Source organism: Chenopodium album, chromosome 6 (assembly GCF_948465745.1).
Source record: "Chenopodium album chromosome 6, dcCheAlbu1.1, whole genome shotgun sequence".
Classification (NCBI taxonomy): domain Eukaryota; kingdom Viridiplantae; phylum Streptophyta; class Magnoliopsida; order Caryophyllales; family Amaranthaceae; genus Chenopodium; species Chenopodium album.
In genome coordinates, this window is record NC_137839.1 from 72,317,971 (window position 1) to 72,334,952 (window position 16,982).

Below are 16,982 nucleotides of genomic sequence, written 5' to 3' on the forward strand. Positions count from 1 at the left end.
ATAGGAGTACCTGCCGAACGAGCACCTAGCAAACCAGACTCTGCAATAATGTCAAGTGTATATTTCCGTTGACATAAAAATATGCCTTCCGGACTACGAGCAACCTCAACACCAAGAAAATACTTCAAAACACCCAAATCTTTCATATGAAAACAATCACTCAAGTATCTCTTGAACAGTGAAATCGCAGAAGAATCATTACCAGAAATTATCAAATCATCAACATACACCAGGACACTAAGCTGAATAGACCCAGATTGCAGAGTAAAAGAGAATAGTCAGAGTACGATTGCACAAATCCGTAGTTTCATTAGAGTGTAGAGAAGCGTATATATACAACCTAAGATTAGGGCTCATGAGATAGGCCCGATAACTATACAATATACACAATAATAATAGGCCTTAACAAAACCAAATTGAAGCAAATGACAAGTGATGACACTAGTACCATATTACCCAAATAAAAGCACCATGAAACTTCTCGAATCACCCATTTTAGAAGCATGTAGAATCTTAACCCAAATTTGTACTAAGTGCTACTACTTCTTCCAGTGTTTCATACACAAACACACTCTCATTTTCATTGTTTTTTCCTTGAAACCCAAAAAAAACACAAAAAAATAAAAAAGAAAACCTCTAGTGGACTCATTCTTCAACCAAATATAAACCTCACGCTTTACACTTTCTCTCTCCTCATCGGAAAACCACTCACTCTCTTTCTCTCTCCTCCGGCACCCGCCAAACGACGTCGTCGCCCGGCGTGGTTCCGTCATCGGACCTCCATTTTCCGGCAACTTTCATGGCCATTTCACCTTCATGGGCCGCTCAATGGGGCGTTCGTCCCGTACTTATGTCTGGAAATTCAGTCGAAACTAAATTCGCAACGTTTTCAACTTGGTAACCACTTTAATATTATCAATTTCTTATTTCGCTTCATTATAATCTTGTTGTATGTTGATATGATACTGTTTTAATAGGATGTTGTAATTGTTTTCTAATTAAAAGAGGCAATTGTTATGATTCTATTTCGCTTCATTACAATCTTATGAGTTATGATGTTGATATGCTACTGTTTTAATGTGAGTTTGTATTATTTGAATATGTTTTCTAATTTATCTGTTTGCTTACGAAGCTAGGCAATTAAAGTTTCATATTATGCAGCTAAATTGAATACATACTTTGTAGATGAATTAGTTACACATTTCAAGTACCGGTGTCGGATATTCCATGCTTGGACATGGATAGTGATAGAGTATAAAACATATTCCCTGGCCTCAATTAGCTGCTTAAGATTTTGGTTGAATTGGTAGTCTAGGTGACAGGATATTTCAACACTTCATTTTGAGCCAAAATCGTGGAAAATTTTAAGTCGGACATTTGGACACGTATTAGATACCCGAGTCTAAGTAACATAGATTATCTTTAATGATTTGAAGGATTTCCATGTATGAAAATATTGCCAAATTAATTTTGATGGGCCTGGAACCTTTTTTTTTTCATCATCATTAAAAAAAAAAAATCTTTTAAAAAAATCTTTAGAATGAGTGCTCCAATGTGTTGATAGACAAAAGGAGAAGGATGTGGAGGTCGACGTGTGTGTTTGATAGAATAAAAGGAAGAGGATAAGGAGGCCTACGCTGGAGAAAAAAAACTATTGGTAGAAGTAAGAAGTTCATTTCTTTTTTTAGGGGGAGAGGTAACCGGGTAAGTACTTTGGTGGTGGTGGTGGTGGTTTGAAACAAAGTTGATTGGAGGGAGTTAAGATTTATATGAAGAAACTCAATTTATGAGAGCAGGCGAGTGTAGTAATGTAGTAAGTGGTGAATGGAGGGAGAGTGTCTTCGTTGGCGACCAGTGGGATAGTTGGGACTTGGGAGCCATAATTAGATCTATTTGGTTGGTTATGTATGATACCAAAGTTACTTCGCATTAGGGATGCACAATGTACCTTTACATGTTTGTGTTATTCTCAATTTCTGATTATAAATTATGTGACCTGATCCTATAATTTTGTACTTGAAAGTGATATATTGGCTGCCTTATTGTTTTCTTTGCAGTGGACCTAGCAAGTCAAGAGCGATTCAATCCCTGAATTCCAGCATTTTTTCCCCTGAACCGGTGCATTTATTATTTAATGTGAATTCAGCTCGAAGTCCATGCCATAAAAGGGGTTTCCGCTTCATTGTTAGGGCCGAGTCTGTGAGTATCTCATTCCAAATTCTGTATTTCATGTCTTCTTTGCTATTATGTTTCTGTTCATTTTATTTTTACGAATATGTGTGTACTCATACACCTGTATATACAGGACTACTACTCAATCCTAGGAGTCTCACGAAATGCCAGCAAATCAGAAATAAAAAGTGGTGAGTTACTGTTTTGCTTCATGACTATATCATCAATGATGTTTTTAATTAAAAAGATTCTTAATTTACTATGATGCTCATAACAACGTAAGAAGATTTTTTATTCATCAAAATGTATTCTCTTGACCATGAGCTGTGCTGCAGTCATATTATACCTTTGCAATTAACAATTATTGGGATGTGAAATTCTAGTAAATGCAGATTCATTTTTAAAAATAAGCTTACATAGGAGAGACTAATTTGGTTAAACTTTAATTTAGAATATGCAATATAATTTTATATGAATGGATGGCGGCTGTTTTGCAAATTTCATGACTATTGAGATTTAAATTGATAATAAGGCAATTGAAGGATTGACATACAGAGTACCTACACCAAAGGGGTATCATATCAGAAATTCTTGTTCATTTAGATTGTAGATTCATTCTTACGAGTATGATAAGCCTAATAGGAGAGACTAATTTTGGTTTTATGAATTTATGCTAATTTAGAATGTGCACTAGAATTTTATATGAATGGATAGGGACTGTTTTTTAAATTTCATGAGAAATATTGAGATTATAATTGATATAAGGCATTTTTTTTGAAACCTGATATCAAGGCAATTGAAGGAATTGAGACACAAAGTATCTACAGTTCTACACCAACGGGGTGTCATATATGTCATTTCATTACAAAAGGAATTTTGAATACCTTATGCCGTTGAGCTATTTTGAAGCAAATAATCTACAATATCAAATAACATAAAGGGTTGCTAAGAGGCAGAAACTTGACTTCAACTCTGTATTACCTTTTAAATTCATTGTTTCTTTCTTTTTAAACGCAACACCATAATGCCAACAGAACTTCAAACATTATACTCTCAAAAATTCAATGGTTCTTTCTTTTTTAGTACACCATCATATTGCCAACACAACCATCTTCCACACTTCAGCAAATCAATTGTTCTCAAAATACTCAGCGGTTCTCATATGAGACTAATAATTGGTGCCAAAGCAAGAGGCTGATACATGCTACAGCAGCTTGCAAGGTACACATTCCATCTCTTATAAACATCTACAGTAAGGATCTTCACAATGTAATAGACTAACATTAGGAAGGACAATTTGGGAAGTCTAGTACTTTTAGGTTAGTATTGCTTGGCCTTAGTATAAATAGGGGATAGTATATGCAGTAGGATATTATGTGAATTGTGAGAAAATATGTTGAGAGTAGTAACCTCAAGTTACTAGGAGAGTGATAATTAAAAGTTATCTGGAGAATAATAGCCTCAACCTATTAATCTATCACTTTTGTATCAAATTCTGCCATTATCAATCAAAGTTCCAAGCTTTCATCTTATTATTCATATAATATACAAACCAGAAAATCAGTCTATAACACACAACGATGATGGTCAGGCAAAACAAGCTTTAAGAAAAGCTTTCTTCTTCAAATATCAATTGTAAAAAAGACCACACAGAACATTGTTAAGGAGATCACAGAAAAGGATCCACTCTTGCTTTGTCACCAAATCATCTTGACATTTCCCTCTAAAAACTCCTACACCTCAAGACACAAACTTCTTCCCATATTTCTCTATTTGGTTCATCTTTTGTGAAAAAAGAAGACATTTTTTAGGAAATTTTTTGATTAATTCCTTTTTGAGTGACTTAGTTCTACTTCTTGCAATGGTCTTTATAGCTTCATAATCTACAATTGGATATTGGTTTATGTATAAGTATGCGATTTTTGACAATGACGTCACAGAGTGAAGCTGTTGAGTTTTTGTATGAGTATTACACAAATGTACAAACAAACAATGTTGCCTCTTCCTTTTTCATCTTATTTCTCATTTGTCTATAGGATCTATGTTGACTGATGGGATTCTAATGACCATTATTATTGAGGATTGAAGGAATTCCTTTAAATTCTTCTTTGCAAAATGCAATGTGAAGGAGTGTATGTTTTCCGTCGATATTCAACATGTTCTTCGGTTGTTGAAGCTAGCTAATGGGATTCTTTTTTATGAGAGTAAAGGAAAAGTTGATAGGATTTAGCCTAGGTCTAGTTTCACAAAAGGTTATATCTTCATATTTGGGCGTGCATTAGGATATGTGGACTAGGTTTGTACAAAAGATTTGGAAAACCAAAAACGAATTTGACAATAAATTTCACTAGGTTGATTGAACCCGGTTTTGCACACCCTTAAATTGGGATGACCTACTTCACGACTGAGAAGTACAAGGGACATATTTTGTGAGAAGATAGTAGGAGCAACATCTTTATTACCCCTAGCTTGGAAGACTGAATATGGTAGGGGATGGGACCTCTACAATGTTAACCAACTATCCTGCAAACCAGTTAACAGATTTTCCACATTTTAAGAGTTATAGAAGTAGATGAATGCATACAATCTGTGCAAAATATGATAGGTTGTAAACAGGTTGATCTTGTTAGGAAAGTTGTAGGTCTTGGATGCAGAGTCTTTTGGATATTTCTTTGGTATCGGATTTAATACTTTGGAAAAATGACGGTTGTGGGCTTAAGACCAATTTTCTTGATGAGCTTTGTTAATTCGCCTTTTTTGGAATTTCTGCCATAACAAAGGGACAAGCCTTCTAACTATGTCGGTGAGGTGAAACAAATAGTTTATGATACCCAGTTTAGCACTGGATCTCCGTTACTTCGATTGTGTGGAAATTCTGCCATACCAAAGGGACAAGCCTTCTAACTATATAGGTGAGGTGAAACAAATAGTTTAAGTAACCCAAGTTTAGCTCCGGATCTCCGTTAGTTCGCCTTTTGTGGAAATTCTGCAATACGAAAGGGACAAGCCTTCTAATTATGTAGATAAGGTGAAACAAAGAGTTTATGTAACCCCTGGATTTTTAGGTTGTTGACTTGTTGTCAAATACATTCTTATAAAATCTTTTTAGTGAGCTTTGTTGGTCTGTTAGTGAGCTTTGTTGGATAAAATGAGTTGGAGGCATTGAGGCTGTCTTTTCATTGGAAGTAATTGTCTATCATAGATGGCATTGGTGTGAAATTTTGAGGAAGCCCTCAAAATTTAAAAGCAAAACATTATTGTGAGTAGATGAAAGATTAAATGAAGGGTAGAATGCCAAAGAGCTATGTTATATGTTTTTTTTTTGGCTGTTGCAAGTAGTCAAAATGGAGTATCAGCTTTTCAGTTCTCATGAATAAAGTCGTTGCTATTGATCCTTATCTGAACAAGTCATGTATCCTTTTGTGTTTTTCATTTCAATAATTTAATATTTTTTGATGGGTTATTTCTGGGAGATAAAACTGTACTGAAAGGCTTTATTATCCAAGTTTTGTTTTGTGATCCTGATCTGTTATAATGTTCATACCCCATGCTTATTTATTTAAATTTTCCTTCAAGGGTTACAATTATTTCCCTATAAGGAACTAATTTTGTTTTGTGTTCAGCTTATCGCAAGCTTGCAAGGAGTTGCCATCCTGATGTTAACAAGTGAGTTTATTCTTCCCATATTTTTTTCCTACACATGCTCTCCATCTCACTATGATTGCAAGTGATATAATATTCTTATGTTTGAGTAGTTATTTAGTATTTAGATTTCTCTGTAACTCTATTGCTATTTACAGTTCTGTGTGTCCTGTTATTTTTTTATTTTTTATTTTTTTACTTTTGTGCTTTGAATGTTAATCTGTGATTCTCAGCTTAAATTTTAGAATCATCACATTTCACATTGCATCATTAAGGGTAATTGAGAGATAGATATTAGCCTGTGCCCGTCAAAGTTGTTTGAATGATTTTGGTGGAAGTAAATTGGGTTTGTCTTTACTATTTCACAAGAGGTATCCTTGCTGATAGTAATTCATGCCTTGCAACTTCAGAGTTCCCTCATGAGCACTTAGTTGTTTAGTGCCTTTAAGAATAGGTGAAATTTGTTGTAACTTCCTGCCTGTTCTATTTGAATCCCAAAGGCTTTCATTAATTTACTTTGGCCAGTCTTCCAAAGTTTTGTTGAGGAAATGTGATTTGATAGCAGCCCACACCTTTGTTGTAGGCATAGACAAACTGATCTTTAAATTGGTCCATGTTGTTCCTTCTGGATTTTAACCAGTCTGTAACTTTTGATTAGAGAACCTTTTTAAAAGAAAGTAAAAAATCGAAACTGGCAGCTACAATAGAATGTCAATACAAGGCAGGGAATAGGCTTAGATATAACGCCAGCGAGGATTACTGCCTATTACTCTATTAGACAAACAAAGTGGATGAAGTATGTTGAAGTAATTGCCACCTTGTTTTTTTCTGAATTATTTTCCCACCATTTGGCTATTCATCAAGGTTAGTAGGGACCAGGTAAGCTTGAAGGCTTTACACTAGATATGTGATAGGATAGTGATGTCTAGCAGACAGCCAATTTAGTGCAAATGAAGTTTGTACTCGCTGAAATCGCGAGATAGAACGAATAAGGACTTGAAGCATCCTTAAGTGCCTTAAGAATTAGTGATCACTAAATTGTCATCTACTTGCTACCAAATCTAAACCTAACTTGATGAAGCACAACCTACTTAAACATCACATGTGGTTGCCCCACATTGATAAATGAAGAGAGAGTTGACACTTTATAAGGCTAAAGCGGTACTCCCCCTATTGCCATATGATTTTGTAGTAAAACCTCTTATGGTCTTGTGAAGTTTGTTTCTCTCTCTTTTGATGATGGATTGATGGGTGTGGCCTAAGCCCATATTTAACATGATATAGGGCCATGCACATATGGTTTTGAGACTTTTGACTGCAAGGTTATTATTATTATTATTATTATTATTATTATTATTATTATTATTATATATATATATATATATATATATATATATATATATATATATATATATATATTTTGAGGGTGAGTTATAACTACCAAACTAATACGTAATTACGTAGTATAAGAAAACAATTCTAAAGAATTGAAGAATGCTTAACAATATGATACAAACACTAGAAAAAAAAAAAAAAAAGATGAAGGTATAAATTAGGTTACGAAGCAGTATGCATCCACTGAATTGATCAAGGAGAAACAAATTAAAAAGGTGCATTTAATCCCAATATCATATGGCAATGGGTTTTCTTGATAAAGATCAAGGTTAGGCTAAGGCGTCTGCTACAAGGTGTTTCCATGGCCCCCTTATTATGCAGTCTGGAGCAGGCATCTCACCCTGATTGATTCCACTTCACTTTTTCTTCAATGGCTCCGAGCTTGGGTCTTCATTCTAGTTCTACGATGCGATGTTTTTATGGGACATCGTATAATAACGATTTACTAAATATGCATAAGGAGGCATGCAAGATAGGTAGAGAATCAGGGGTATAAATTGTCCCAACTCATACAAATAGGGCAAGGGCTTACAAAATAACCTAACTGAGGAATTCACATAAAAACACATTATATGGGGCACAAACTCATGAAAAAGAGGCCAAATTAAGGGTATAAAGTGATGTAAAAGTCGTCTTAAAGCCCACTTATCAGGTAGTTAGCACATTGAAGCTGATTGACTGCTAATTTAAGAATAAAAGTCAGATTGACTGAATGCTTTTGGCATTTGGGCTTTAATCAAGTAGTGCAGTACCTTGTGGGTTTGAAGGTGCTATGCAAGACCTGTGATGGGACACTGATGTCTCAATAAGGCCAACTCAACACAACTGAGGAATGGTACTGGGATTGAAACTAGTTTGAACTTTCAAGCATCCTTTATTGTCTTTCTAAACGATTTGGGATCATCTGCGAGAAGCATAAATAATGTTGTGTGGTTATCCAACACCTAATGACTTTGTGACCTCTGCCCTGCTGAGACTCAGGAGTGGCACCCTTTGCTATACCTTCTGCTGATTGCATGTCCCAATTTACATGACTAAATCTCAACTTAATCATGTTGGTGCTGATTGCTGACATACCTCACTGATTTTCTGTTCCTTTTTTTAAGCTCTGATAATGCTGATGTTACTTGCTACTGATTTTTTATCCTCTCTCTATGTATGGAAGTTATAGACTCTTCCAGAAGTTGAATACTGATTTTCATAAATATTTCCTTCTCTTACCAAGGATGTTAATCATACCCTGAATTGTGGTTCATGCCATTGGCATGTTCAACTGTTTGTTGATCTTAATAAACTGATTGGTCTCAAAAAAATAGTTTACTTGAACAGTTATTTCAGGTTTTCCTTTCTTGTAAGTTTTTCTTGTGTAGTTGTGTGCCTTTGAGTTGTGAACAAGTTTGATTTTCTTTTTTTGCTTTATGTAGGGACCCTGGAGCAGAGCAGAAATTCAAAGATATCAGCAATGCTTATGAGGTATGTATGACAACTGTTGCATTACTCTTCATTTGACATGTTATCTAGTTGCAAATTTTCTTATAGCAACTTTTATATTAAGAGATTTACTGATCTCAAAAGGCACAGTCCCTATGAAGGGTATCCCATCATTTACCTAGAAGGAAACTGCCATATAATACCCACCCGTGAGGCTGAGAGTTATACAATCAACCTCGCGGCTGGAAGATGGGAGCTCAATTATGATGCTCGTCTTTGAGCCACTTTGATTGATACAATCTCCCACTTCAGATAATAAGCTGACAATTAACCAAATGTGTAGGTCTTGTCAGATGATGAGAAGCGGTCTATATATGACAGATATGGGGAGGCTGGCCTTAAAGGAGCTGCAAGTGGTGGTCCGGGGGTAAGTGATATTTCTTGACATTTCATTGATGTTTTGTGGCTGGAGTTGTTCTGAAGAATTTACAATTTCCAACAGGATTTCACCAACCCCTTCGACCTATTCGAGTCTTTATTTGACCTTGGTGGAATGGGAGGAATGGGGGGAATGGGAGGAAGAGGCAATAGAAACCGGGCCACTGAAGGCGAAGACCAGGTTTACAATCTGGTGCTGAATTTCAAAGAAGCCATCTTTGGCATTGAGAAGGATATTGACGTAAGTCGTCTGGAGACCTGTGGTACTTGCGATGGATCAGGTGCCAAACCTGGTACCACACCAACCAAATGTAGCACATGTGGCGGCCAAGGGCAGGTCATATCTGCAGCACGTACTCCCCTTGGGGTGTTTCAACAAGTGTCCACTTGCTCGGCCTGTAGTGGGACCGGGGAAATTTCAACTCCTTGTAATACCTGCAACGGTGATGGACGGGTAAGAAAATCTAAGCGCATCAGCCTGAAGGTTCCTGCTGGTGTTGATGCAGGCAGCCGATTGAGAGTTCGCGGAGAGGGTAATGCTGGAAAGAGAGGTGGGCCTCCTGGAGACCTCTTTGTTTCTATTGATGTCATCCCTGATCCTGTGTTGAAACGGGACGATACAAATATTCTCTACTCCTGCAAGGTTTCATACATCGATGCCATCCTTGGGACAACGCTGAAGGTCCCAACTGTGGACGGGACAGTAGATTTAAAAATACCGCCTGGCACACAACCTGGGACAACTTTGCTGATGTCTAAGAAAGGTGTGCCAATGTTGAACAAACCCAACATTAGAGGAGATCAGTTGGTCAGAGTGCAAGTTGAAATTCCAAAGCGTCTTAGCGATGATGAAAGGAAGCTTGTTGAGGAACTTGCTAATCTAAATAAAGGTAAGGCTCCCAGCACAGCCAACAGTAGAAGATAGCTGAAATGATAAAAACTAGGAAAGTTATTCTTGTGTTGATGGTGTTTTTGCTCGACTTCCCCCTCTTTGATTGATCTCATGTTGCAAGTCCAAGCCCAGAAATTTATCCCCTTGCCCTATGTTCTTAGTTGAAATTGTAGGAATGGGGATATATCCCGAGGCAGATATAGTTGTATGACATATATGTATGCCTGTATGGTACAAACTTTTTAGAGGAGGAAACAACTTAGGTAATATACCTCATTTTATTTATCTTAAGCCACAGCTTTTTGTTTCCAGTTTTTCTGAGCTTGCTGGGAATATTGTAAATCATTGGTGCAGTTAGCGATAATCTCTGGTGTACTGTAAGCTCTTATGAGCGAATAACAGCTGCTAATATTAGCAATTTATACCTTTATTCTGGGAGTGATGAACATGTTCTCATGCCTTTCATTTCATCCTTTTATAAATTTATTAGCAATTTATCATTTTCGTGTACCATCAGTAAATTTAAATTTGTAGAAAAATATAATTGGAAAAAGGGAGGTATTTTAGAATACCTCTTCTATGGTTTTAAACCACTGCTTTTTAGAGAGAAGAGAGAAAGAGAGGTGGTACCAATGCTTGAACCCTGGACCTAGACTTCAGAGGTTTCATTCTCTTACCACTAGTCCACAAGGTAAGCTGGTGCAAGCTACTTTTGCAGATATCAACTTAAAAAGTTCAATTTCGTACGGATGACTTACTTGAGGCTCTTTCTTTCTTTCTTTCTTTCTTTCTTTCGTTTATTTTATTTTATTTATTATATTTATAACAGTGAATTTAAGTGTATAAAAAGTTAAAAACTACCTTTTTTTTCCTGATGATGTGAATATAAAAAACAATAATAATTATAATAAAAAAAGAAACATTGATAATGTATTTCTGTAATGGTAAGGAGGGGATCTTAACTACACATAGAGGTCTCTTTGGTCTAGTATCTGCAAAAACAAAATTGAAATGAAAAGGAATTCTCAACACCTTTACTTGGCAAAATTCGAGCTCCAGTCTCGATCTCTAATTTGGCAAAATTCAAACCTCTAGGATTTGAGTTAAAATCATTACTTAGTGAGTTAAGTTTTAGTTGATTTTTATAAAATACGATGGGCAGAGCTTATTAACTATAATGAAATTTGTTTAAGGTATAAAGAGAGAATGAACAAGACTTGATCTCATATTTAAATATCACCTAACATCAGTAATTATTATGATCAATTGACTTGATAATAACATTGGTAATTTTATTGGATTTCCTTAAATAAAGCTAATACTATCAAGTGAATTATTGATCATGATAGCTAATAAGGTCATAATTTATCAATTAAACCCTACTATTTTATTTTATTTTATTTTTTTCCTATGAACTGATTGAAGAGGTAATTTGTACAGGTAGGTCACCTTTACGTGCCGCAAGAAATAAGGTGATGCATTAAACAGTCTCATTAATAATCCTTAATGAGTGCATTAAATATGAACTCTCTTTGTTCATTTTGGTCCGACACGTACCACATGCAACTGAATCTATTCGATTTTTTATTATTTTGTGAAATGGAATGAAAGGAGATCTAATTGATTATTTGATTTGCTTAAGATAGTGCGGATTGCCCTGATTGGTTAAGAAATTTTTTGTTGGTATGGTTTTAACTCTTTTAAGTTACAAAACTAAATTGTTAACAATTGATAAACGTACTTTTATTAACAGGGAGTAAAGTCAATTTGATACAAAGTCATATACATACACTATATACAAAATAAATCATACTCCGTATTCAACAAATACATAACATATTGATCTGAATCCAATGAAGGTCGAGTATTCTGATCCTTCGTCAAACAAGGATTTATATGAATATCCTGCATTGTGGGAGAAGTATTGGCACGTAACACTTATTTATTTTGAAATAAATAGGATGACTAAGTTGTAAATATTAACATGAATATAAAGTACTATCAAATAAGTAAATAGACCATTAAACGCTCTAGTGGTATAAATATTTTTTAATGGTACAAATAAGTATGTAAATTTTAAGTTGGAAAATTTGTTACAAAAGACCTTTTAAGTCCACTATTTTGTGAGAAAGGACCTTTTAAAAAAAAGGTGGCAAGGAGGGACCAAATATGGATTTTTTTTTGTGAGGAGGGACCTATGCCTGAAATTCACCTTAGCCCCACCCCTTTCACGGCAGCCTCCTCTTTCCTCCACTTGACCACCCCCACCCGCACCGCCTCCATCTTCCCGCTCCCCTTTCACAACAAACTCACCAGCCCTAACCACTCCCTCTACCTCTCCACTGCTAGCACTGACCTCACACCCACCACCCCTTTCACGACAGCCTGCTCCTCCCCTTTCCCTACCCCCACTCCCTTTCCTCCACCATGATTACTATAAAAATTCATGCGATTTCCTCCACCCTAATCCTAGAATTTAGGGATTTAGAGAATTGAGAAACGAGAGGGATGGAATCAAATTTCTGAATGAGTTAATGAAGGGTATAAAATTGGATGAGTTTTTGAAGAAATTGGGTTCAATTGAATGGGTTCAAAAGTTTTGAAAGCAAATTGGATGTAAAATTGTGCAAATTTTGTAGAAACGAAGATCGATCTTCGCGCAAAAGCAGAGAAATGAGAGGAGAAAATTAAAGAGAGGGAAAGACGGTGGGGATCGGAGGGTCACCGACATGGGGAGGCTTGGGCGCCTGGGTCGGCACCGACAGCGGCAGGGGAGAGGGGGTGGAGGACTGTGGGAAAGGCTAGGACGCTAGGCTACCTTGAAAGAGAAGGGTTTTCGGGGTAGAGGAAGGGATTGCTGCCATGAAAGGGGTGGGGCTAAGGTGGTCAACACCGGAGTTGGCGGGTCAAATCCTGCTTTCCGGGCAATGGTCCCTCTTCACAAATAAAAACTCATTTTTGGTCCCTTCTTGCCACCTTTTTTTTAAAAGGTCCTTTCTCACAAAATAGTGGACATAAAAGGTCCTTTGTGACAAATTTTCCTTTTAAATTAAATATTATACGTACCACTGTGAGATATAATAGTACTACTAAGACAATCTATAATCTAGTAGTATAATATAAATGTATAATAGTATACAAAAAATACCACTATAACAATAAAAAAATATATTTATAAATATCAATTGACTATTTCACTCTCTTCTGTGTTTCCAAAACACATAGGAGCTATGCGTCAAGATGCACTCTGCATTGTGTTGTAGAATATGATCTTCACAAGCATATTGTCATCTGATTCAAGAAATTGAATTTGAATAATCAATTGACCTAATTGAAGATATTTCACCAATCCTACACTAAACTAAACACACTATACTAAACTAATCCGATCTCTAAAAAGGGGTACTAGTTAACTGCATTTACACATTGTAATTTATTGAAACGTATGATAATAACATGAATAGTTTTCACTAGTGGAAAAATAGTTATCCGTAACGGGCAAAAATAGCCTATCCGTAACGGGCAGCGGGCTTTACGTATGCTGCCGTTACGGATAGGCTATGTTATTCGTAACGGGCAGTGCCCGTTACAAATAACGGGCAGTCAAACTGCCCGTTACGAATAACCCATTTTTTGTAACGGACAGTTTGACTGCCCGTTACTAATAACCCATTATTTGTAACGGACAGTTTGACTGCCCGTTACAAATACAATTGAACCCAAATTAAAAAAAAATGCAGCAGGTGATACCTGCTACACTGCTAACCTGATAACCTTTTATGATGCCAAATTTTAATTACTATTATCAATATTCAATAATAATAAATGTAAAATTTAATTAATTATAAAATCAAAGATACAACTTTACAACAACTCCCTAACATGAGTCAAAAGCTACTATATAAATAATAGTCCTTAATACAACATGAAAATTTATAACTATATAGAGTGAATAGTTAATTTGTATGCGAGGCTCGACCAACTGACAGAAGATGAATGCACCCTTTGCATGAACAACATTAACCACTTTCTTCCTTGCTTCGACTTGCTCATTAGTGTAAATTCCTGGGCAATGGGGAAATCTGCAGCATAATTCTGTTTTTGTTAGACACACGACAGTAATATTTTTGACAGGAAGACCATAATATGAACACATATAGTGAGCTAAAATCAGAAGAATTTTACTAGCTAACTGTAAAAAACATAGGATGGGAATCCGAAAACTAATTTGGTTTTTCCAGCCCGGGTTTGTTAACTGATAATTTCTCAAGTAGCATTGAAATTCATTTTTATAGCACAAGAACTAAGAAAGGGGTGGAGTATGCCTAGCTACTAATCCCCACCTCCCCGTCTCAGCGTCATGGCCCATCTATTTTATAAGATGGAACGAGATTAAGCCTGTACATTTCAATTTCAAAATCCACAAAGCCAGAAAACAGCAAAATGCTTCTTTTTTCATCCACTCTCATTCATATATTCACAACCATACATAATGGGGTTACTCAAATTGCTACAATATCTTACATTTTGAGCTCAATTAGTTGAAATATAAGTGGGAAATTAACTGTACAAGAAATAAATTCAATCATTAAAGCAAAAATACAGAGATGAGCATTGAAATTCATTTTTATAGCACAAGAACTTCCTGGTACAAAATTCAGCAACACGAGTCACAATGTAGCAAAAGTTACCTGGGTCTTGGACTCCAACATTGGTGATACGGAAGGAGTGGACGACCCACTTCAAGTAGCTACCGTGCTCAGACTTCCTGAGTGGCAAACCTTCTCTCAAAGCAACCTCGTCAATTTGGATGACATTGATACCAGCCTTCTCAAGATCCTCAACCTCATCCTTGATGGCCAAAGCAATTTGGTAGCAAGTCTCGTGCCTGAATACAGAATAACACAAATAAATATATGAGAAATTGAGCCACAATCAAAACAATCTATTTGAACAGAGTTTTATTATAATCCCAGTTTCTGAGGATCAAATATGATATTCACAACCAAAGGAATTGTCACAAAACTATATAAAAAGTAAGTGTTAATAAAAAAATAAAAAAGAAATAAGAAAAACTTATGGCAAGCAAAATGTAGTAGCATTGGGGTTTACCTCATCCTTCTGACCAGACAATGCCTTGGCCAAAGCGTTAACTTCAACAACTTTCTGTGCAGCAAATGCAAGCCATGACTTGATTTCATCATCAAGCTTTAAGTCTCGTTAACAAGATCAACAGTAGTGTGAAGAAGTGAGCAGGAAGTGGAGACCACAAGCTTGTCTGCAAGCAAAGAACAACTAATTAAGTCAGCCAAACGTCTTTATTAGGCGACATAAATTTAATTGTTTGAGATACAAGTTAAGTCACCCTTAGCAGGCTTGGACAACAACAAGTAGGAGACAAATATAACGCAATATAATTTAACCAATTTCACAAGGAAATTTAACCAATTTCATAAGGCGATACAGCAATTTATTGGTCGATTATGCACTACTAATACACTATAATAAACAAATATAACGCAGTATAATTTAAACATTTGACTCATATTATTATTCAAAAAACCCTAAAATTAACAAATTCCAAGGTTCAAAAGCCAAATTCAATCAAACATACTAGAAATTAGGGATGATCCCCGATAGATGTTCAAAAGCCAAATCAAATTCAATTAAATCAAATCAATACCTTTCTCGAGATTCTTCCATGTCAATTTCGCTTTCTTTCCTTCTGTTCAAAATCAAATTGGGGAAAATTGTTAACTTCTTCACCATTAAATTAAAATTAAACCCTAAATTGCAAAAATTCAGCACAAAATATCCCAAAAATCCAGTACCCAGAAACTTAAATCAATTAAAAACAACATAAATTTCAAAAAATAAAGTTGAATCAACTCAGACAATCATCGTTTACCACATTCAAACTGATAAATCTTCCAACTTAATATTCGATGATTACAAAGAGAAAAATCTTACCTAGCATCAGTTCGTTCAACTAACGACTTAGATCTAAAGATGAAGAAGCCTACGGGCTTGGTTGTTCTCAACGTCGCCACAATCGACGCTAACCGGGTTCGGACCCCGGTCGAACCGGAGTGGGTTTTCGAGCAAGAGTTCCGTCACCGCCGGTTACACCTCCGCCCAAAACGACGCCGCTTGGGAGCTCTTGTATGAAGCCGCCGGTCAAGTTGCTCGTCTCAAGATGAACACAATCGCTACTCAAGTATTGGAGATGGGAGGGAAGGAGAGGAGAGGTGAATGACGGGGAGGAGAGGAGAGAGAGAGGGAGTGGGCGATTGATGAGAGAGAGAGAGAGAGGGAGTGAGGGACTGATGAGAAAGAGAGGTGAAACCCTAAAAAGCAAGTATTGGGCTCCTCTCATTATTTGGGCCAAGTTTGGGCATCTACGTGTAATATAGTATTTGTAACGGGCAAAATATTGTCCGTTACGAATACTTATTTATTCGTAACGGGCAAAATAGTGCTTGTTACGAATACATTATTATTCGTAACGGACACTATTTTGCCCGTTACGAATATTTTAATCGTAACGGGCAAAGCTTTGCTCGTTACAAATAGGCTGTTACGAATGAGATTTTTTTCACTAGTGTTTTTAGAAAAATATATTTGCAAGATTCCCAAATTTTGAAGAAGCTAGACAACTTTTGACATAGAAAACTTTAGAGAGAAAATGATGAAGGCGTGTGAGTGGCTACATTTATGTTTGCTGATGAATTTTTATTAAGCCTCTTTTTTGTTGTAACAGAATGATCGTTAATTATCCATAATCACCTTTGAAATAATATATATACATAATATTAAGTTGTGAAAGTGTCCTCCTTCAATTCAATTTTTTTTCCCCGAAAAAATGTACGTGTAGTACGTATATTTTTATCGCACTTAAAAGTTATAAAAATCTTGCACACTATTATGATACGGGCAGAATATCTAAGTGAGTAAAACGTTCTCTATCGATCGATCTTCATACTCGATTGCAAGATTTAACCTTATATAATCA

General features: G+C 36.0%; 2 protein-coding genes across 2 annotated transcripts; one reads left to right on the forward strand and one right to left on the reverse strand.

Annotated features, from left to right (window-relative positions):
- The first annotated feature begins 609 nt into the window (after positions 1-609).
- Positions 610-10,435, forward strand: LOC145636249 (chaperone protein dnaJ A7A, chloroplastic-like). Its single transcript, XM_081687758.1, has 7 exons — positions 610-897; positions 2,058-2,199; positions 2,306-2,363; positions 5,796-5,838; positions 8,634-8,682; positions 8,984-9,067; positions 9,143-10,435. The coding sequence occupies exons 1-7, from the start codon at positions 800-802 to the stop codon at positions 10,001-10,003; spliced, it is 1,335 nt and encodes a 444-aa protein (XP_081543884.1). The 5' UTR covers positions 610-799; the 3' UTR covers positions 10,004-10,435.
- Positions 10,436-13,786: 3,351 nt separating this feature from the next.
- LOC145635196 (uncharacterized) lies at positions 13,787-16,270 on the reverse strand. Its single transcript, XM_081686480.1, has 5 exons — positions 15,941-16,270; positions 15,654-15,695; positions 15,083-15,248; positions 14,662-14,858; positions 13,787-14,052 (listed from the first exon to the last, which is right to left on the reverse strand). Exons 3-5 carry the CDS (start codon positions 15,172-15,174, stop codon positions 13,910-13,912), a joined length of 432 nt encoding a protein of 143 aa, XP_081542606.1. The 5' UTR covers positions 15,175-15,248; positions 15,654-15,695; positions 15,941-16,270; the 3' UTR covers positions 13,787-13,909.
- Between the last annotated feature and the right edge of the window lie 712 nt (positions 16,271-16,982).